This window comes from Equus quagga, chromosome 5 (genome assembly GCF_021613505.1).
Source record: "Equus quagga isolate Etosha38 chromosome 5, UCLA_HA_Equagga_1.0, whole genome shotgun sequence".
Classification (NCBI taxonomy): Eukaryota; Metazoa; Chordata; class Mammalia; order Perissodactyla; family Equidae; genus Equus; species Equus quagga.
In genome coordinates this window covers 66590657-66613192 of record NC_060271.1, presented here as the reverse complement: position 1 = coordinate 66613192, position 22536 = coordinate 66590657, and the positions used below count along the sequence as shown (strand labels likewise).

The following is a 22536-nucleotide window of genomic DNA, read 5'->3' as shown; positions in this document are numbered from 1 at the left end:
CTCTCTGGTTCTCCATGAACTGCACCTGCTCAGCCTGCGACCAGAGTGCTCCCCACTGCCTCCAGGGGCCTAGCAGAGGATGTCACTGCTAACAGAGGGCAGCAGGGCCAGCACCAAAACAAATCATCCCAAAGCCACTTCCATCTGGCGCTGGTCTGGGAAGATGTTCAAAGTCTGGGAGACACCTCCCATTGCCTTTTAGATCCCACCAGCTTCTCACTTTCCCACTTCTGAGGCTGCTCTGAATAATTCACCAAGGGGATATCTAGGCAGGAAGCCTGGGTTCCAGTCCTGTGAGGCCTTGACCCAGTGCATGACCTCTCCGAGCCCACTCCCTCTACTTGGTTCACCTCCATAATGACAACATAGAATCTCAGTGGCAAAGGCACTATGGGACCACCTATGCCCACTTCCCAGCCAGAGCAGGCATCCCTCCCTAGAGCCTGAGAACATGATCATTCAGCTTTGGTTTGGGCCCTTCCAATGTCAGGGGTCTCACTGCCTTACATGACAGCTCATTTCTCTCCCGGACACTTTCATGTTATAAAGTGCTTTTGGAGGTGAGTTAAAGAAGAACAACACTGACAGCAGCTGCTCCGTGGAGTGCCAGACATGATCCTAAGCCTTTTACATGGATTATTTCATCTGAATCCCACAACAGCCCTGCATACGCGTACTGTCGTTCCTCGTATACAGATCAGGAAGCTGGGGTGCAGAGTGGGAAGCAGCCTGCCCAGGTCACATAGGGGTAAGTGGCTACTGCCCCTTGAACCTCACCTCAGCTGTTCTCACTCTGCCCTCTGAGCCTCACAGAACTGAGGCCTTGTTTTCTTCCAAATGACAGGTTTCATCTGAGGCTCGGTAGCCAGTGAGCTGACCAAGGGTGGAGGTGACACCTAATTCCACTTCGTAACCCTATTTCTGGAACAGTGCCCAGTAGGTCAAAAGCTGCAGATGCTCAGTGGTGAGCGAACAGAGGGCACTGGCCCAGAGTCCAGGCCACAGGAGATGCCACTAGCAGGTGATCCTGGGGACAGCTCCCTTCCCTGGGCCATCATCTCTTCATTGGTAAAATCAGACAGTTAGACTGAGTGATCCCTGAGGTCCCTTCCTGCCTGGCCTTTTGCAATTCCATTCTAAGTTCCCCTGAGGGGGGTTCCCTCAGCAGATACCCCCTCCCTGAGGTGGAACTCCCTCCCACAGCCAAGCCTCCACCTCCCCAACCTGGCCAGGGTTAAAACATCTCCCCTCCAACAGAAAAGCCACACTCTTCAAACCTGGCTTTGGAGTCAAAGGGGGTATTCCCGAGAGGAGAGGAAAGTGATGGCCACCAGGCCTGGCTCTGAGCTGTCCTCCTTTGCCTGGCAGGGAGCATGAGTCATCCTTCTCAGGGCAGCCACAGGGCTACTTCTTTCCCATCCACGTCTAAGACCCTCAAAAGTCAGGTGGGGTCCCTGGGGCTTGGGGCTGAGGTGCCTCCTGCAGGCAGCACCTCACAGCTTGCAGTCAGGGTCCAGATGGCCTGGATGTCCCTATTTGTACACTTAAGGGCAGGGCAGCCACCAGGCACATGTCACAGCCACCAATTCCAAAAAAGTGGCCCAATTCCCATCCTCAGGTTCAACTTCCCACCAGGGGTGAGGGCAGAGATGGTGATCCAGAACCGGCCCTGCACCCCCTTCACCATCAACTCTTCGCTGGCAGCAGCAGTGCTCAATGTGCTTGTCATCTCCCCAGGGAATGGTCTGGGAAACTGTGAGTCCTGGGCTAGCTCCCTACCCCCTAATCCATGCCCTTACCCTCCATACGCCTGAAACCCACTGACAGGTCAGACATTAGTGGGTCCCAAACGTGGCTGCACCTCAGTGGCATCACACATCTGGGTCTCACCCCAGACCTATGACTCCTCTGGGGACGGACCCAGGACTCTGCAAGTTTAACAAGCACCCAGGTCAATCCCCATACAGGCAACCTCATGCCAGGAGTTTGACAACCGGAAGTAGACAGACATCAGAGGTAGAGGTGCAGTTTCTGTAAAGCCCTGGCCTCCATAGGAATTAGACCTCAGAGCTGATGTGGCCCTTGGCATGTGGTGGCTGAGGGTGTATGTGGTGAATGGGGGCTCAGGGATGGGAGGGGAGGTAGAGTGAGAGAAAGGACAGGAAACAGTCGTGCGGGAAAAAGGGACCATGAAAGCTATAAACCCCAGGTGGGTGGGAGGAGCCACGCAGATCCTCAAGACAGGTAAGCCTTGAGTGTGTGGGTCAGAGGAGTGTGAGCCCTGGGAGTATGGGGTCAGAGAAGAACAGATCAGAGAAAGCTGCCTTGGCCCAGGTCCAGTTGTGCTGGTTGCTTCTAGGTTAGCGAGGCCTACATGAGGTGGAAAAGAGGGGAAGTGAGGTGACACCTACCTGAGCTGCCAGCGCTCTCAGAAGCACTCCTGGACATCTTAGGCTGGCCGTGTTTGCCGCTGGCCCGCCCGGACCCGGGTGGTGGGGGGCCCGAAGGAGCAGGGGCACCGTCTCCCCTGATGGTGCTGAGGTCCTGCATGCTGAAGCTCCGGAGTCTCTCCGATAAGGCACCCTGTCCCTGGACACAACACAGGAGGGGCACACGTCAGAGGCCTGACCCACAGACCATGGGCAGAAGTCGGGGGCAGACACAACAACAGCCAAGAGGGAGCTCTGACAGCCAGCAAGGCGGAAATCAAGACCTGGAAGGACCCTGCAGAGGGGCAGGTACCGTGCACTTGCTGGAAACATTGAGAGGGTCAAGGCTCAGAATATTCCAGGGCCTCCTCTGGGGCTCCCAGCTCCTTCCTCTCCTTGAGACGCCCCCATGAGGAGCGAGAGCCTCAGACAGACCGGGGGCCAAGGAAACGACTGGCGTGTGCAGTTCCTGCTCTTCAGGGTTGTCTGCTGCTTCTCTGGCTTTACGTAAACAAAGATCCTTATATAGCTACACTTTTCTCAGTTCCCAGGACACAAGAATCTGGTTAGAAAATCAAAACCTAATAATCTATGTGCTCAGTCCTTACCCTTTTCAAAGGAAATAAAATAGAGACAGTATTTTTCTAAATGTATGACAACAGCAATTTCCTTTATCTGTTCACGTTACGGTTTATGAGGCACATTTACTTCCACTGTCTCATTTGAGCTTCATAAAATACCCAAAAGGTAATGAATCAGGAGGGAAAACAATGATATTTCAAAAAACCAACCAAACCAACCCTGCTGACTATAACCATTTGATATTCTGAGGGAGCCGCAGAATTCATCTCAGCGGGAAATCGCTCTTTTGTTTAGAAAAGCAAGATCAATCCATTCCATTTATGAAAGGGAAAGTCCTCGCTGTCGGGATGAAAGAATCTGTGTCAGAGAGTGAAAACAAGCATGATGAAGACTCAGGGCTGGTGGCATTGCGTTAGGTGCCTCAAGGGCTGCAGAGGGAGACTTGGGGGTGGGCAACCTGAGCAGTGAAGGGGCTGGTAGGAGACTGGGCTTATTGAAAGTTGAGTTGGGATTTGAGCAAAAGGTGACAGGCAAGTGACCACCAGGCAAATCGATGAACTTGGGCATCTTCAGAAATACAGTCATGAACCACACAACGACAGTCTGGTGAACCACAGACCACATATACGATGGCGGTCCCAAAGATTAGTACCATATAGCCCAGGTGTGCAGTAGGCTATACCATCTAGGTTTGTGGAACTGCACTCTGTGATGTTCGCACGATGACAAAATGGCCTAACGACGCATTTCTCAGAACGTATCCCTGTTGTTAAATGATGCATGACTGGCCTGGAGGGCGTGCAGACTTCCCACAGGTACCTGGGACAGCAGGGGAGGGGCGAGGAGGTGTTTTATTTGGATAATGAAGGAGAATGGTCCTAGAGGGCTGGAGGACTTGGGGACAATAAGGCACAACAGATATAACAGAACCCACAAATCAGCTCAAAATAAAGGAGAACAGCTAACCAGAGGGCTCTGGGCTGGGGGTGGGATTGGTGACACAAACAGGGGCCACAACAGCTTAGTAAGAGGTTTTCAGGGATGGCCACAGGGATTGGGGAATTTTCTTTCATTTTACTTAATTAAAAAAATTGTAATGAAAATGGGCCATCAAAGCACAGCAATTCACTGAAGTGACTTTAGTTCATGAAGGAGCCTCTAAAGGAGCAAATGCAGAATGAGTCCGTCAGCAGGAAGGGGGAAAACAAAGGAGCTTGCAGACAGGTTTAGAAGAAATGTCAGCATAAAACAAAGATGCATTAAAATATGAAAAAGATAAGTTCTCAACCTACCAAAGATATAAAAGGCATGTCTCCAGGAAACTAACAGCAACCAAAAGAAAACTATTTAAAGAGTCAAATATGTACAATTAGAATTATAAATCCAGGCACAGGGGTGTTTGTAGGACATTATACAAAAAAAAGACAGAAATCACCATGGTTGACTCAGACACTGCTCTGGAATGAGGGTGGGCACGGGGCCCGAGGCCTCACCTTGTAGACAATAGCAGTTGGGTGGTCTTTGCCAAGAACAAGAGAGTGGGACCTGCCACCCAGTGTAACTCCCCCCAAATCTATCAGCCAATGATCCATGATTATTTTACTCAAAAACATTTTAGATGATATCTAGAATTTAGAAGAAATTAGATGACTAATTTCTAACAAAAACTGATTCTGAAATACTCTGATAATTATAATGGAGTAATTCAATGTTAGGTTAACATTCAGGAAAACCATTCACTGTTTTCTCTTTCATTAATCCTCCCATTTATTCATTTCTCTCTTCAACAACTACTTATCAAGGACTTTCTAAGGGCAAGACATCATGCTGGTGTTATTAGGAAATACCAAAAATACAGCTTGAACTCTGACAAATGTAAAAAGACAACGGTACAAATAACCACGCAGAAGTGCCATACCAGAAGCTATAGAAAGTGAAGATTAAGAACCACAGTTCTAGAGTCAGACGTGGATTCAGATTCCAGTCATATCCCTAAGAGCTGGATCACTTAACCCTTGTCCATCTCACTGTTTGCATTTGCAGACTAGCATCCACATGGCAGGATGGTGGTGAGGATCAAATGAGATTAAGCTCATAAAATATCTGTTACAAAGCCCAGTGCACAGTAAGTGTTCAAAAAATGTCAACTATAATGACGATGTTACTGCGCTGCTTGAGACACACAAGTTACTGTTGAAATAAAAGACAGAAAGATCACTTCTAGCGAAAAGGACTAGTAGGGCTTCATGATCCCAAGCCCAAATAAACGGTCAGGCCAGCTGTGTGGCCTAACTCCATCAACGTGTCTCCAGCTCTTACAAATGCTCAGCTGTGCATCTGAGAGAAAGCAGCAGCAGGAATCATACACGTCCATTTCAGCAAAGCACTCAATTCCACTCCCAGAAGCCAGCCAGCCTCGCTCCCACAGCACGAGCGTCATGAAGCCTGGAAGTGGCAGAGGTTAGGAAAGAGAAGATAATAATAGCTCCCTATCAACCTAGTCCTGACTCAGAGGAAATCACAGCGGCATGGATGCAAGACTCTTGAAAACACATTAGGCCGTACCCGTCACAACAATCTGAGATGGTGAAAATCAATACGGCTCTCTCACTTGTAAACCTCTCAGCCCTGCTCAGTGTCTACTCAAAGCCTCATTTCCCTTCACCTGCCAGCCCCATTCCACCCTGCCAATTTGGCCCTGCTCTGGAGAACCTTCATGTTGTTATTCTGGGAATAACCAAGAGTTGTTCACTGGTATTCTGCAAAATTGGGTTCTCTATTTTGGGAAAGTAAATTGGATTCCCTAACTTTGGAAAAGCTTAATACCATATTCTCCATAATTCAATGAGCCACGGTTACCATATTAAAAGCTTTGAGAAGTCCTACAGTGTCTCACTCACTGTATCCCAAACATATTTGACCACAGTGGGATATACTGTTAGTTGACCATCCAAAAGTCATTCTCAAACTCAGTTCTTGAAATGATGAGAAAAAATAGATTTCCCAACCTCCCTTGTAGCTGTGGATGGCCATGTGATATAATTCTGGCCAATGGGATGTAAGGGGAAATCTGCTAAGGGATTTCTAGGAAAGGTACTTTCTCTTCCTGATAGGAGGAATAAAGCCGGACCCTGCTCCCGGCTTTCTGCCTTTGACTGTGGTGGAAACGCCATCTTGTGACTAGGAGACTCAACAGAGACATCCACCCAGAGCCTTGACATCACTAAGTCACTGGAACAATAACAGCACCCACTTACTTCTAGACTTCTTGCAAATTATTTTCATCAATTCCAAGACATACATTTTTTCATCTTTGAAATTGGAGTGGGTCTTACAATTGTTGTTGCCTGGACATCGTGGTCATTGCACACACATGAATACACTTGGTTGTTACTCCCCAAGGCATGACTGGACAGCTGAAACCCCTGAGTGTTCAATTGACAAACCATTTAAGAAGCACTTGAGGAAGGAATATGAGTCCAACGTGTTGTCCAAAACACATTCCACTGACAACTTCTGGTAAGGTCGACAAAGCGGCAGCATCTGAACTGGCATAACGGGTATCAGCAGCATGGATAAAAATCCCAGAGACAAAAGCTCCGCATCCCTACTGCTCTGGGAGGCAGAGAGTGATGCGGCAGGGTCATAAGTGGATCCTGGTGCGCTGAGCTAAAAAGTGACTCAGAAGACTCAGACTCTTCAGAAGAGTCTGAGAGTGAAGGAGTGAGGTTAGGAAGACCTCAATCAATTTATTGTGCTTACCTGTTCCTTTTAAATATGTACAAAATTGACACACAAAAAAATCTATGTCTGAACAAGCCTAAAAGAGTCTTTTTAATAGGTAGAAGTAGAAAAGTCTGGTGAAAAAGCATTATGTCCTAATTTAATTGACAATATTTTCTTCCTTAGTGGTACATAAGATAACGACGTCTTAGAAACCACAGCATTTTAGATTCAGCACAATATGGCTGCACTTTTCAGAGAAGCTTTCTCTAACCATCTGGGCTCCGCATCATGTGCTCTCAGAGCAGTCTGTACTTCTTTCTTGTACTCCATACAATTATATTTAACTATTGGCATTGTTTGTTAGTTTGCCCTCCCTGCAGATTATTTACTATCGCAGCCTTGGCATCTGCCACTCTACCTGATTGCATTAGAGGTCAAGGAGTTGAATGAATGAATGTATGACCGTTTATTGAGCAATCCTCTGAGTAAAGTGTGACAGCGGGAAATCCCCATGTCCCACCCCAATGCATCAGCCAGGGTCCCCAACCTGAAGGAGAATCTTGTGGAACAGGGACTTGGGCTCTGTCCACAAGGAGTATATGAGAGATGCCAGAGTGCTGCAGGGTGCAAAGGTCAGAGGGCACAGATCTGAGAGGCCTGTCTGAGGGGACAGTCTGAGGTGTCCCCGAGGAGACCACACTTGACCTGGCCTTGGAGGACTTGGGTGGGTGAAGATGGGGACTGGGTGGAAAGAGAAGTATATTTCTTAGTGTCTGTCATCACTGCCACTTCATTCCACCCCAGATGAGGTCTTTCTAGTTTTTTCTGCTAAGGAGACAGGGGTCCAGTTATACTGTGTTAATGGCCAAATGAATGCATTTGTGAAAGTTCCTGCTGAAAGGTTACAGAGTTTTTTTTAAAGTAACTATGCCAGTGGAGGGCAGGGGCAGGAGTGAAAGTTACTCTTTACCGAATGCCCTCTTCTGTACTTTTAGAATTTTGTACCATGAACGCGTATTACTTTTAAGAAATCATTAGGATTTCATTTTTAGTAACAGCCATAGCACTCTCCCAAGGTAACTGAGGACCCCATTTTGTAAATAGAGGGCTTTCACGATGTTGAAAAATGCCATCCACACCAAAAAAAAAAAAAAAAGTAGAACTGTTTAAAAAAAATAAGCAAGAATAGAGAAGGAAGAAGTAACTATTAAAAAAAAAAAAAACAAGAACAGAGAAGGAAGAAGTGGTGTCTCCAGAAATTGCATTATATTCGCTCTCCAACTCCGAGAGCCTAGTCTCAACTCTGGTACAGGGGGCCTTGACCAAGTCAACATCGTCTTTCTCAGCCTTGCAACCTCATTGGGAAATTAAAGGGTTGAACAAGATTCCCTTCCAACTGGAAAATTCTGAGTTCAAGACCCTCCTCTATGGCTCACTATCTGGCTCTAATTGCATCCAAAATAAGAGTTTCTAGTATGATTTAAATCTCTAGAATAAATGTTGGGCCTCTCTAGGCAACTCAGATGAAGGGTGAATAAATTCCAGCCCGTGTGTGTGTGTTTTTTTAAAGTCCTCTATCAATTTCCTCACGAGCCAACACTGAGTTTAGAATATGAGCCATAGGAAAAGCTAAGAATTCTGGGGTCCTTTCGTGAACCAAGGTCAGCTTATTTCAGGTACATGTGAGCACCTGCCCCCAGGGCTCTCACCCCACATGTCAGCACTGTCCTCAGCATCCCACCCCTGGAAGAACCTCTCCACAGCTTAGCATCGTGGGACTGGAAAGGGAGACATACTCGGCCTTCCATGAAAACGAATCCCCTACTTAAATTCTGTCTTACTCTTGACCTCTTTATCCCCCACAGTGTTATAAGCATGGTCTACCCAGTTTTGTTGTTGTTACTTGTTTATTTGCTGTTTATTTTCACAGACTCACCTTGTGGCCCTCTGGGCATGTCAACAAAACGTGGCCAAAGGGTTCTTTCAGCTGTGCTCCTAGAACCCCAGAATTCTGCAGAAGTATCTTCTGGGCAAGGGAGGGTAATCCATTCCTGGTTATTTTAATCTTTTTTTTTTTTTTCCTGGCTAAAACTCTTAGAAAATTGGACTTTAAAAGATAAACTGTGTCACTGAATTTTCTATTAATCTGAGATCTTTAATTTCCAATCTTTCTCCCAATTTGTAAGGGATAAGAAAGCCATGTATCCAACACAAACCAAATTTTGTAGGTTTTGATGTCTTTCTTAGTCAGGGGAGGGGATGGGTGTGTTCTTGGGAAAACCTAGACCTTTAATAATCTGGTATTCCCAGTGAAACAATTTACCACTAATAGACTGCCTGCCATTAAGGTCCATAGAGCCCCGATTTAACACAGCAGCTGAGCCTGGTTCTAAGTCCTTGATGAGGTCCTCTTTTCCAGAGGGACACACCAAGTCACAGGGGAAGGCTCCAGCAGAGCAGGAATTTTAGCCCATCTCAGCTCATACATATCTAACGCCTGTGACTGATGACAATGAGAGTAAAGACAAAAGGTTTGTGAGTCAGGCAATTGATAACAGAGCCACCAGTGTAACCACGTTGCCCACTGGTAATTCAAAAAGAGTTAGTACTTCCCTCTAAAGGGGTACCCACCTCACTGATGGAGTTAACCTCTACAGCTACACATGCTCCATATCAATGCCAAGCAGGCTCCTTATCAACATGCTGGAGGAAGATGGGGGGCTTTTTTTGTGACATAAAATTGGACTAACAAACAAAAGAGAAAGAGAGAAAGAGACAGAATTTCTCCCACGATAGCATCAATTATCAAATCCAATTCATTCTCCAGGCGTTAAGCAAACAAAGAAAAAAACCCAAATAAGTTAATCACATGTTAGACGCTACCAAATTAACACAATAAAAGGCTCTAGAAGGACACGAAGTGGCTCTGGGATTAACACACACGTACACACACAGGTGTTGGTAGGAGAGACACCTGGCTCGGATCCAGACCATGTGTTGGTGGGCAGAGGGGGCTGCTGGCCTCTCTACCCGACTGGATCAGTTTGGAGTTAGTCACGCCTCTCAACGGGGTTACCTGCCCTTCTCTGAGGTCCAAAGAGGAGACAAAATGAAAGAGTCGAGCCACCTGATAAAGGGGAAAAGAAAAGAAAGCCATGGGCACCAAGCCTAAAAAACGAGGTTGAAGCGAGCCATGCTGCCCTCACCTCCTACACTCACTCACTCACTCACTCACTCACTCACACACTCACTCACCCACACATCTCTTCATTCATTCATTCGCAACAAGGGCTGATGGAGTGTTTACAAAGCTCTGTGTGAAGCCCCACAGAGGAACAAGGACGAATATGATACCATTCCTGCTCCCAAGGAGCTCACAGTCTAGCTGGGGCATCAAGACACAAATGCACACAAGGGAGCAAATGACAAAGACGATAAAATGTGTGACAGAAGTTCAGGAGATGGAGAGAGCACTGTTGGCTGAAACACCCAGGGGAGGCCTCATTCAAACTTGAGGGAGGCAAGGGCTGTATCATCATCAGAAAGGGGAAGGATATGGTGGCCGGAGAGTGGTCTGAGCCAAGGTGTGAGCGTGGAAACCCGAGGAGCATTTGGGACACTGACACTGACCATTGTGAGGAGAAGAGGCTCTGGAACTGGCGAACAACGGGAGATTAGCCTGGAAAAACTGTACTTCAGCTGCCTAAATTTGGACTTTGATGAGATGAGAGCTCCACTGAAGGCTTTTGAGTAGTGAGCAATGTGAAGAAAGCAGGACTTTAGAATAATGAGAACATTCTGGATATACCATGTGGTACACACTGAGAACTAGCTCCTGATATTTGCTCTCCCCTCCTTCCTCAGGTTGCAGGTGGGCACACAGACGTCTGGATAAAGACCATATTTCCTAGCCTCTCTTGTCACTTAATGGAAGACAGAATGCAAACACAAACAACTGGTGAGAGAAGGCTGGTTTTGTGCTTCTGTCTGGAACGCTGGCTGGATCTGAGGTGCTGACAGAAGCTGCTGAGGAGGTGACGAGCAGAAGCTGGGAGGTGAGACAGGGTTGTGTTGAATAATGATAGTGCACAGATGAGTCGAGTCCCTGTAATCCAGATCAGGGCCAGTCATCTGAGCCAGGCCAGCACCCAGGTGATGGGGTTTCGGGGTCACCAGGAAGGACTCCACACACAGCAGCAGTCCCTGCCCTCACAGTATAAGTCCGCCATTGAGACACATTGTCTCAGCTGGAAGCTTTGCCTTGTCTGCGCTTCCTGCTTCCTCGTGAGGAGAAGTGAAGGCCCTGAGGGGAGGTTAATGTGGTAGCAGATCCCTCTTCCTGAGGGGGAGGGGGGACACCAGAGGCGTATGGGAAAGGGACAATGAGACGAGAGAAAGGACTAAGGGGGAAGGAGGGCATCCACAAGACAAATTTGTTCAGCTGTTAGTGAAAAGTGGAGCTATAGCTATACTCGCATTTACAAACGTGCCCATGTTATCACAAGCGATACAGCTTTAAAGGAACTATATCTTAGGATGACACATGTTTGTGATCTAAGTTCCTTCACCTAGTATGTACCACCGACTGCATTTCAGTGTTGCCCAGCCTTGCCTGCCATGGCCAGGATTTGCTGGCTGCCTTTTGCATATTAATGCACTTTCTTAACTCCTATAGGTGTTTGATATAAAATGGTCAGAAGAGCAGTCAGACAACCTTAAAAGTATCCATGGCTGCAAGCGACTCTGAAATTCTCTATGGCAGACGCTCATCTATCAGGTATTCAGCCACGGTCCTCAGGGTCTGGTGGTGTAACCCAAATAGAAAAGGGTCAGGAAGTGTCAATCAGGGTGCAGGGATCAGGGAGGGAGCCATGGGGGGCATGGAATGATGCAAGAAACAGTGGACTGGGAGCTAGACCCTGTCACTCTGATCCCAGCTCAGCAACTAACAGCTGTGTGACCTTGGACAAGCCACTCAACATGCAGGTCTCAGTGTCCTCCCCTGTGAAGTAAGCAGTTACAGAGATGGTGTCTTAGGTTCCCTCCTGCTCTAGCAACCCACGGTCTGAGGTTCCCCCTCTCTTGGTGGGGAGGTGCTCACGTGTTGTAAGCTGTCCCTCAGGGACCCACTCACCTCAAGGCTGAAGAGGCCCAGAGCCATGAGGGACCCGAGGCCCAGGGCAGGTGAGTGGCTTGCCCAGAGAGACACAGCACAGGCAAGGCAGACCGGGACAACACCCAATACCACACTCACACCACCACACCACAGAGACAAGACAGGAAGAGAGCCTAGATCCACACCAGTGGGAAACACAGCCTCCTCTCCAGAAGAGTCTGAATTGTAAATAACTTCCCAATGCCAGCATCTGATTTGTTTCTTTTTTTAAGATTGGCACCTGAGCTAACATCTGTTGCCAATCTTCTTTTTTTCCCCTTTGTCCTAAAGTCCCCCAGCACACAGTTGTATATTCTAATTGTAGGTCCTTCTGGCTGTGCTATGTGGCCTGATGAGCGATATCTGGGATCCGAACCAGAGAAACCCTGGGCTGCCGAAGTGGAGCACGTGAACTTAAGCACTCGGCCACGGGGATGGCCCCTGACTTGTTTCTTTTATTTGGTTCAACAGTGAAGAGACAATCATGATCAACTTCAGAGACCAAGCTGCCATACGAGGAGAAGGGAACAATGGTAACCTTTATTAAGAATTTAGTGTGAGCTCTGCACTCTGGGACGTCTTTGCGTACATCGTCTTAAACTACTTTGCAGTAGGCACCATTATCACGCCCACTTTGCAGGTGAAGAAGCTGAGGCTCACAGAGGTGCAACAGTAAGTGAGGGAGCTGAGACTTTTACTCCGAGTCTGCTTATCTCCAAGGCCCACACTTGATGCTACCCACGGCTCTACTGGCGGAGACAGCTAAAGATATGCACAACCGTCCTTCATTCCTTTAACATTTACTGAGCACCTACAGGGCATGCAGATAAGACATGAATGTAAATGACTACAAGAGTGCCACGGGGGGATCAAGGAGCAAGAGACCAGTTCCACCTGGAATCCAGGAAGGTTCTGTGGAGGCAGCAGCATTTGACCTTGAAGGGTGGACAGGATTTCAAACAGGAAACAGGGGCAGATGAAGGACTAATAAGCAGAGGCAGGAAAGAGAAAATTCTAGAAACAGGGCACAGAGTTGCGATTTCTAGAACAGCACAGAAGGTGGTGCTGTGAGTGCAGCACAATAAGAGCCAAAAATGTAAGGACAGACAACACAAGAAGGCTAGGATCAGGTTTGGACTGCACTGGCCTCAAACAGGAAGGGAGAGTAGCAGTGACTACTTGGGTGGCTACTGGAATAGTCCAAGCTAGGGGAGGGAAGCTGTGAAGAAGGTCTGGAAGCAAGGAAAGGATGTCAAATAGGCAGGACTTGAAGATAAGTGGGAGGAAGGAGGAGCATGAAGATGACTGAGAATGGGAGCCTGGGGCCTGAAAGGATGGTGATTTCATTATCATCAGAAAGATGGGACACAGAGTGGCAGATTTGGAGCTAGGCAAATGTTGACTAAAGGTACCAAGGAGAGACAGGGAGGATAAGTTCAGCAGAGAATCAGAAACGCTGGACTTGAGTCCCACGGAAGCCGATCTGGGAACCAAGTGCATCAGGTGACAGCCGGAGGTGAGGGAAGGATGAGATGGTTCTGGGAGGCAGAGGAGAGTAAGGCCAGGGCCCATGGAGAAATCTCACCCAATACTGAGGGAGTGACAGGAGGAAGGAGGGAGTGAGCAAGAGAGAAGAGTCAGGAAGGAAGAGGTGACCAAGAAGGCATCATGCCAAGAAACAGCTCTTCCCACTCATGTGTGAGCCTAAAAATGCTTTCTCAGACCTCTCAGGTCAACCAGGCTCTTCTTAGCAGTCAGAGAGGCGGGCAGGCTTCTCTCTTTCCACGTGGACCCTGGCTTATCTGGCTACATGTAATCTCCACAAGTAAACTTGGAACAGAAACTAGGCAAGTCACATTAGACCAGCAACTCCGCAAGAGTCCCTGGCCCTTCTTCTTCAGCGGACTTGTGACGCTGGGCCTCTTGTTTGTTTTAATCCACCTCACCATCTATGGAGTGAGTGAGGTGAGGCAACATTCCAAGAAGAAATACTGGGAGGATGGGAATCCAGAATGATGGGGGGGTGAATGATAAAGGCGAGTATGGTGGAACCACACTGGTCAAAAGTCTTGCTTGGCTCTGCTTCAACACGTTTTGGAAAGCTAAGCTCAGGTGCAAGCTGCTTGTTTGGGAGACGAGAGGGTAGGGCATACTTCCAAACTTTTCCAGCAGGTTGTCCACAACAGTTTAGATAATCTTGATGTTTAAAACTGGTTGCCAAGGTGAATTCTAAATATTAATTTTATGTCACACAGTCTTTGGCTATAATCGAAGAAAGAAGGCTAACTTGGTGTAAGCTAGCACAGTGGCTGGGAAGGTTCCTCGGACGGGTGTAGAGACAGCATGAGGCTTCTTGGAGCCCTTGGCCACTTGGATTCAACAGACACAAGGGTGTGACGCCAGAAAAACGAGACGCAGGGACCTGGAGGGGACAGCAGTCTTCTCTCCTTCCTTAGAAATACCCTCTCAGCATGAGCTGATACAGGGAGGTTTTATAAAAAGAAAATCAATACCTGCCCTCTGATTAATTTTAAACAAGTAGTTTTTTGCTAGAAAGAAAACAAAGGTCAGGGCAAATGATTTCAGTCTGGTCAGCAGCCCCAAATCACTAGGCTTATGAATTTCTTGGAATGAGCTTCTGGTTCCAAAAATAAAGTTTCATGGTGGTTTGCAGGCAGTATTTTATTCAAGCAAGAGGTTTAGGTAAAGCAGTGATGGATAAAAGATAAGAAGAAGAGGGAGAGGACTGTTTTTTTAATAACTATGCTGAACTGTTTTGTAGAGTTTGTTTTAATTTTAAGGCAAAATTGAGTGAGAATTTTAAAAAATGAGTAGGAAAACACTACAGTTTCTCTCTCTGTGGACTGTGCCTAGCTGTTCAGATGCTATAACCAAGGCTTGGCTATATCCTGGTGGCCGCTGACCATAATTTCAGGCAAAGTGCCTGAGTTTTGGCCAGGAGGTAGGGAAAGTGGAAGTCACGGTATGAAAGCAAGGCTGGACCAGGGGAGAGGATGAAGAAAAGGAAGGTATACCATAGGGGATGCTATAGGCTGAGTTTCCATCTCCTTATTTTCCCAGCGAACCTCATATCCAGACGCCCCAAAGTGCCAAGTGGGGAAGGGCAGGGTCCTTGTCAAAGTAGAGCACTGCCGGTGAAGGGGTGAAAATAAGACAAAGGAGAACCCAAGAGGTTTAACAGAGGGCTTGGGGCAGTGCTGCCCAATAGAACTTTCAGCAATGATGGAAATGTTCTACGTCTGTGCTAGCCAGCAGCCATGGTGGCTGCTGAGGACCTGAAATGGGGTTAGTACAAGTGAGAAATTGAATTTTAAATTTACTTAATTTTAATTAATTTAAATTTAAATAGCCACATGGGGCAACTGGCTACCATATTGGACAGAGCAGGATTGGAGGAACCAAAAGGTTTCTTCTTCAGATCCATCAATGAGGTTTAATGAGTGGCTATGAGTACAGAACAGTAAACAAGTAGTAACTGTTTGGTTTTATTCTTTTTTTTTTTAAAGAGTGGCACCTTAGCTAACATCTGTTGCCAATCTTTTTTTTTTCTTCTCCCCAAAGCCCCCAGTACATTCTTGTATATTCTAGTTGTAAGTCCTTCTGGTTCTGCTATGTGGGACGCCACCTCAGCATGGCCTGATGAGCAGTGCTAGGTCCTCACCCAGGATCCAAAGTGGCAAAACCCTGGGCTGCCAAAGCAGAGTGTGCGAACTTAACCACTTGGCCACGGCGCCAGCCGGTTTGGTTTTTTTTTTTTTTTTGTCTAAGCAAGAAACAAAGGAAAAGAATCCAAAGTCCCTCATCTCCAGAAGCTGACAGTCTAATAGGAAACATTAGATTCTAAGCAGAAAAAAACACACACAATCTGGGGAAGAAGAACCCCTAATTCACCGAAGGCCAGCTTCCCTCGGAGCAGCTGTCTTCCACAGACGACTTTAATCACAGCATTGGTACCACTGGAACTGTTCTGGGGAGAGGATCTCCAGAGGAAGGCAAACAGCATTATTTTTTCAAGCGATGAGACCGAGTAAAAAGCAAGGCTGGTTTACCAGGTTTGAGAACTGGGCAGGTGGAAGAGATCTAATATGTGGTTCAAATTTCAAGAGGAATAAGGCAGCCTGGATACCTCGCGGTTTTAAAACTTTTGATCGATTGGTTTTTTTCACTATCGTTTCTCCTATGTGACAATGTGTTTTGCTTAACAAATGAATTTCTAGAGCATTATTTTTAAAAGGCAAAGAGATTTCCAGTTTTAGTCTTAAAAAGACCTGGGGCTCAATTTTCCCTCAAGGTGGAATTACCGGCTGGGAAACAGTTAAGATCTAGGCGCGGAGCCAGCCAAGAACCTAGGGACGCTTAGACAGAAGGTGTTAGAGAAGTGTGTTCTCAGCAAGGACACAAAGCAGCTGTCATAGAAAAGAAGCATCCACATGTCTGGAGGAGACGGATTAGACCTTGGGGAAGCCTGGGAGAAATCTCCCATGTGTCATTTCTTTGTTTTAGCTTTTCCAGTTCTCAGATAAAATACTAACATTAATAACAACTTATATCTGTACAGTGATACAGTTTACAAAGTTTCTCCACACTTCATGATGATGCAAAAACCCTGAAAACATTCTTTTTTTTTTTTTTTTAGGGAAAGGGCTCAGGGCTCGATATTATGAAACAAAAAAAAGGATTAATGAAAAGTGTAGCTACGTTATGTTGGACACCTGAAACTAACATAATGTTATTTGTCAATTATACCGTCATTGAAAAAAAAGTGTAGCCAAACCATCTTTTAAGCTCCGTACTTGGGAGCCATCAAAGGATGGAAAACAGAGCAGAAGACGGGTGGAGGAGGGTTCCCCCAGGGTAACCGAAAAGGCTGCTGTTCAGGGCTCAGGCGGGTGCAGCGCACTGAGCTGGGCTCTTGGGAGCACAACAGATGTCCAAGAGCATGTATTCTCACCATAGTATTTCCCAACTGGCATTAAGTTTTGAGGAAATTAAACATTCATATACTCAAACACACCCCAGTTTCTCATTCTCAAGGTTAATGCTTCTAAGGAGTGAAAGCTGCACCCCAGGAATGCTAAAGCAGGGAACTGTTTAAACTCCAATCACCTGTGCGCTTATAGTTCTGAACGGGGTCTCAGGCAGTGACCCACACAGAGCTGGCTGTTTAAAAAACATCAGGGGAACTTGTTAAAAATAGAGATTCATGGGCCCACTGCCTGAGATTCTGGTTCAGCACATCTGAGAATCTATTAAAAAACAAAGAACAAAGCTTTCCAGGTGGTTTGGACACAAGAGCCAGAAATGGACCCACTGGTGGAGTCATTCTCCTTTGACCCCTGTCTGGCATGATCCATTGTTGCTATGGAAACCACTGATTGACTCCTCAGCCAGACTGGATTTTACCTTTTTTTTTTCTTTTAAGTACACAACTGCTTCAAAAATAGAGGGCATTATTTTTGGAAAAGAAGATATATTTCTCTCTCAAGATATTTGTATTTAGAGAGGAAGAGCAAAGCCCCCAAAAGGCAGCAAATTTTCTCATCTGAAACCAAATTCAGCAGGAAGCCAGCGGCATCCCTCACTACTTTAGTCCAACTAGAAAGAATTAATGAGCAGTTATTTCATGAGGCAAGTTTCAGACTGTCTGGAGCTTCCTTCAGGTTTAGCTGTTGTAAGGTGCCCGGGTGGAGGTTTGGGCTCAGGGGAAATTTCCCCAGTGGTCTGAGGGGCTGGCAGTGGCTGACCAAGATGGTATCAAGGTTCTGGAGGCTTCAGCTCGAGGCAGACCTGGAAAAGGATGGCCCTACGGTATTACTGTCAGAATAAAATGTACACACCTGCGGCTGAGTGGCCGGGTGACCCGTGTTGAGCTACCCTGATAAAAGTACCACAGTTACGCTCCATGACTGAACTGAGGAAGGAGCAGTAACCCATTTTCCTTCAGGCTTCAGAAGCAGAGGAGATGAGATGGAGAAATGGGCAGAGAGAGGTTCTCTGTAGCTTTATGTTGCAAAGTTGGTCTGATGAATTCAGAATTTAGCAGTTCTGAGTTCTCTTTTCTTTCAACTTAATAAAAGCATAAAACGGTTGCAACTCCAACAGAAGGATCTTGGAATTCACTGGTCATTGTAAATCCTGATACGGTTCCTTGGGACACCAAAGTGGAATTTCCCCTCCAAAGATACTCACTGGAATCCATCACCTTGCCAGCAACTATTGTCCTAAGGTGGGCAGGGCCCCTCCAGGCACCAGCTGTATGGAGCAGGGCGACACTTCACTACAGTTCTGTGTTATAGAAGGAGCTGGTCCTTCTCTGAAATAAGAATCATTCCCTTTTGGTTCTCCTGTCTCTAACAGCCTTTTTTTTTTTTTTTTGAGGAAGATTAGCCCTGAGCTAACATCTGCTGCCAATCCTCTTTTTGCTGAGGAAGACTGGCCCTGAGCTAACATCCATGCCCATCTTCCTCTACTTTATATGTGGGACACCTGCCACAGCATGGCTTGCCAAGCAGTGCCATGTCTGCACCCAGGATCCGAACCGGGAAACCCCGGGCCACTGAAGTGGAACGTGCAAACACCGGGCGGGCCCCTTTCCCAGCCTTTGTCTGCAGAACTCCTTCACTTCACGTGCTTTTCAAACAAACACTCAGCCCCAGGTGCTAAGTCTTTATCTCAGAAATGCTCCTAATGTGCTTCTCTCTGTTTCGGCGCAGGGAAAATCCAGCTCAGTCCCCCAACCTGGCTGGCTGTCAGCAAACCTCCATCGCACCATCCACTCAAAGTCCATGGGGCACCAAGATCTGCATTAATCATCTACTTGCAATCCCTTTCACAGCTCTGGCCCCTTCTCTAAAACCCTCCCATCACCATCCAGGACTTATAGCTTCCCTTTGCTAATCCAACTCACCTCCCAACCAATGTGTCTTCCCAACCATTAGCATAACTCTCTCTCCTCCACCCGCAGCTGATCGTAGACCCTGCCCCACCTTTGGATTTAGGGGAAGGGATTGACACCAGAAAACACGAGCGCCAACTGCTGAATTTACTCTGAGAGTAAACATCTCCCAATTTAATTTTTCAGGGCTGAGCACACAATGAGAAACTGACACAACGACAAGGAGAACAGGATGTGAGAAGAAGCCGGGAAGGAATGCAGAGGACTTGTGAACAGGGCTGGAGGGGAACGAGAAGGAAGTCATGCTTGTGTCACAATATCCCACAAACCAGTGTTTATTTCAAACCTCCTCCACCACTAGCTGCTACTGCTACACTCATCATCGTCCTCCATGTTGGAACCACTCAACTTACTCTGGGACCCTGGGTTCCCTCCCCTGGATCTTTTGGGCCACATGAGTGTAAAGGCCACCCATTCACTCAGGTAGCCTCTCCACCTGTCTATTGTGAGTTTAGGTGATTCCCAGTGCATCCTGGGAAACTGCAGAGAAGAGCTCACTCCCTCACTTTTCCTATTCTCCTTCTCCTGGGCTTAAGTTCCAAGTACTTCAGAGGTTCTTTACCTGGGACCCAGAGATGAGCTTCAGGGGCTCTGGGAACCTCTTGATATTGCATATATCATTTTTGTGTTTGTGTGTGTGTGTGCGCATGCATGCATGCAATTTTATGGGGACAAGAGTCACCAATTTTTCCATCAGATTTTCAAAGGAACCCCAAAAACAATGAGGATCCACTGATTGGTCCTTAGCCCATCCTGTGTGAGTTGCATGGATGACGAGCAGGGCAGGCTGGAGGGACCGAGATGCTCACACAGCCGGGGTGCTCAAGGCCGGGCACAGTACCTTAGAAGCAGCCATCACTGCTGCGGTGGCCGCCACGTTCAAGCCCCGCTTCCCATAGTGCACAAGGGCATCGTAACTTCGGTCTTTCGCTTGGACCAGGCAATCATCGATTTCCTGCCAAAGGAAAAACAGAGGCATACTGAGTTGGAAGGCTCAAATAAATCTCTGTTCTTTCTCCCTTCTCCCGAGCTCTGGTCTTGGCAGCTTGCCCAACCACTGATTCTCCCTGGGACTGGAAAGTTATAGGCATTAGAGGGTGTGTGTATAGACGGGAGGAGGGAGAGAGACCAAAGAGATATGGGAGAGTGGAAAAAGGGATTTTGAAAAAACAACAACTTACTGACCCAGGAAAGTTTTCTTCAAGTGACACCCTAGGATTGGTCCTAAAGTCCTCTAACCTTCCAGGGGGCCTCCAGGGGGTCCTGGATGTGGACAACCCTACCCTCTACACATAGCCACTCTAAAAGACACTGAAGGAACCTGGGGTGGAGAGAATGCCAAGAATTGAACATCGACCCTCACAGCTGCCACCACCCAGCTGTCAGCCTCTACACACAGTTTCGTCTTCTGAAGAATGAGGACAGTGACAGCACCTAACTCATAGAGCACCCTGAGGACGACATCAGATCATTCCAGTAAAGCATCTGACACTGGGGCTGGTTTCAGTAAGTGAGAACCATTGTCATCTTCCTTATCTCAAGGGGGTCGGGCCCTGGCAGCTCTAAAATTCTATTATTCTATAGCTATTTCATATTATACCCCACTAGCTCCCTATGTGTGTATCAATGGGAGGGACTAGGATACAGAAAGAGATAGATTTTATTTTTGTTGATCAGGGAGATTATTTTACAGATAACGAAATAAAAGCAGAAATTAGAAGTCATCCAGCATCATACCACAAGGTAAAGGTAGGGTGGGAAAGAGGATTGAGGTCTCCTTCAGGGACCAAAACCAAGTAAAATATTGGTTTAGTTCAAATTTGGATCAACTCTGGCTTATTCTTCTTGTTTGTTTGTTTCGGGTTGTTTTGCTGTCATTATTTTGAGAAAACAGCTGTCTTGCAATTACAGTAGCTCCTTTCAGAGTTCAGTAAGACAATGACATTTGGCCTCAGTCTCGTTTGAAGTTCAGCCCATCAGTGCATTTCCTCTGCTCTGAGGTAGGCCGGTGGGGCAGAAAACCCCCTGCTCACTCCTTGTGTAGGCTTCCCCGGGAAGTCATGACCATCAGTTTCCACTGCAACCTGTGACTGACTCTGGAAGCGATTCTTGGCAGCTCCTAAGAGTCAGTCACCTTCACTTCAATGGGAATTACAGTGGTGGCTTCAGGGAAAGCCTGGCGTTTGTGCAAAGGGACGTAGGTACAGTAGGGATCTGATAACCAGGTCAAGAGAGGGATTGCCATTCCTCAAAATCCACCCTTCAGAGACAGGAAGTGCTGTGTCCTGGTTCCTAAAGGGATTCTCAGAAATGTCTACGGTAGTCAGTGCATCCAATCGATATGCTCCCCCAAAGCCTTCCCTAGAAGTCCAAAGTATTCAACTTTCAGAAACAACAGAATTAATATACAAAGCCACTTCTATTTTTCCTATTTTATGTTAAAGAAACCTATCACACAATCAGTCTAGAAAGTCATATAATGTAATTAGCAAATTATACAGTGTTGGACCCGATATGTAATCCCACGCCTGGGAATTTATTCTAGGATAATAAGTCAAAAGAGGGAACTAAACTTCACACTTGGCGTTGTTTGTGGGTCATTATGAAGACCAAGTAGAAATGGATTATGTACAAACAAGTTTAAGATCTCAGAATACAACTATTGTATCTATGTTAAGGTTTTTCTCTTGTTATTTTTGGGTTTTGGATCTTTTTGGTGCACTTACAATTGTATTTTAAAGAAAGGTTACACAGACTGGTATGCATAAAAAAAGAAGTTATCAAACAAATTAGTAAAACAGAGGTAATGTTTATTGTAATGGACTTTGCATTTATTACTGTATGAAACCTTAACAAAACAATGGAATAATCCATTGAAAGCAAATCCGGTAAATTAGGTTCAGTGGAGACATTAAACAAAAAATAATTTTATAGACAGTGACATTATCTTTTTTTTTTAAAGATTGGCACCTGAGCTAACATCTGTTGCCAATCTTTTTTTCTTCTTCTTCTTCTCCCCAAACCCCCCAGAACATAGTTGTATATTCTAGTTGTAGGTCCCTCTGGTTGTGCTATATGGGACACCACCTCAGCATAGCTTGATGAGCGGTGCTAGGTCAGTGCCCGGGATCTGAACCAGCAAAACCCCGGGCCTCCGAAGCAGAGTGCGTGAACCTAACCACTCGGCCACGGGGCCAGCCCTGACATTATCTTATATGTAACTTAGAATTAAATTTCTTCTCAAGAGATACAAGTTTTAATTCCTACTTGAATCCTTAGTTATTGTTGGTCTTTTCATCCAATTTCTCCCTGTCTGATTTCTTCCAACTCTGACATTAGACAAATCTACATTTTCGTTTCAAGGATTTTGTGAACTACTTTGAAGCAAAGCAAACACAAATAGTAAATGACATGAAACAAATCATTATGACTATTCTCATTAACACTTATTGACGGATAATTACCACAATAGCAGGCATTTTATCGGTAGCATGTGTTTTATCATTGAACAATAAAGTTAATAAAAAATAATGTACTAAAAATTTATTATATTCCCGTCTCTGTTAGCAGCTGTCTGGATATAAGGTCAAGTCATTTAATCTCTCTATGCTTCAGCTTTCCTACCTATGTTAAGTTTTAAAGGTATCTTCTTAAGTTGATGTAAAAAT

The 22536-nt window shown here is 46.3% G+C and overlaps 1 protein-coding gene across 7 annotated transcripts in view; it reads right to left on the bottom strand.

Annotated features, from left to right (window-relative positions):
* Window positions 1–22536, bottom strand: part of REEP1 (receptor accessory protein 1) — a 97207-nt gene that overhangs the window by 13429 nt on the left and 61242 nt on the right. For 3 of the 7 annotated variants that reach the window (XM_046662921.1, XM_046662923.1, XM_046662926.1), the window contains exons 5-8: window positions 19710–19823; window positions 9685–9864; window positions 8674–8763; window positions 2412–2589 (exon numbers count right to left, since the gene is read on the bottom strand). In XM_046662921.1, coding sequence (XP_046518877.1) covers window positions 2412–2589; window positions 8674–8763; window positions 9685–9864; window positions 19710–19823 — 562 coding nt within the window. The remainder of the gene's footprint in view (window positions 1–2411; window positions 2590–8673; window positions 8764–9684; window positions 9865–19709; window positions 19824–22536) is intronic. The other 4 variants (XM_046662922.1, XM_046662924.1, XM_046662925.1 and 1 more) reach the window with 4 other exon arrangements.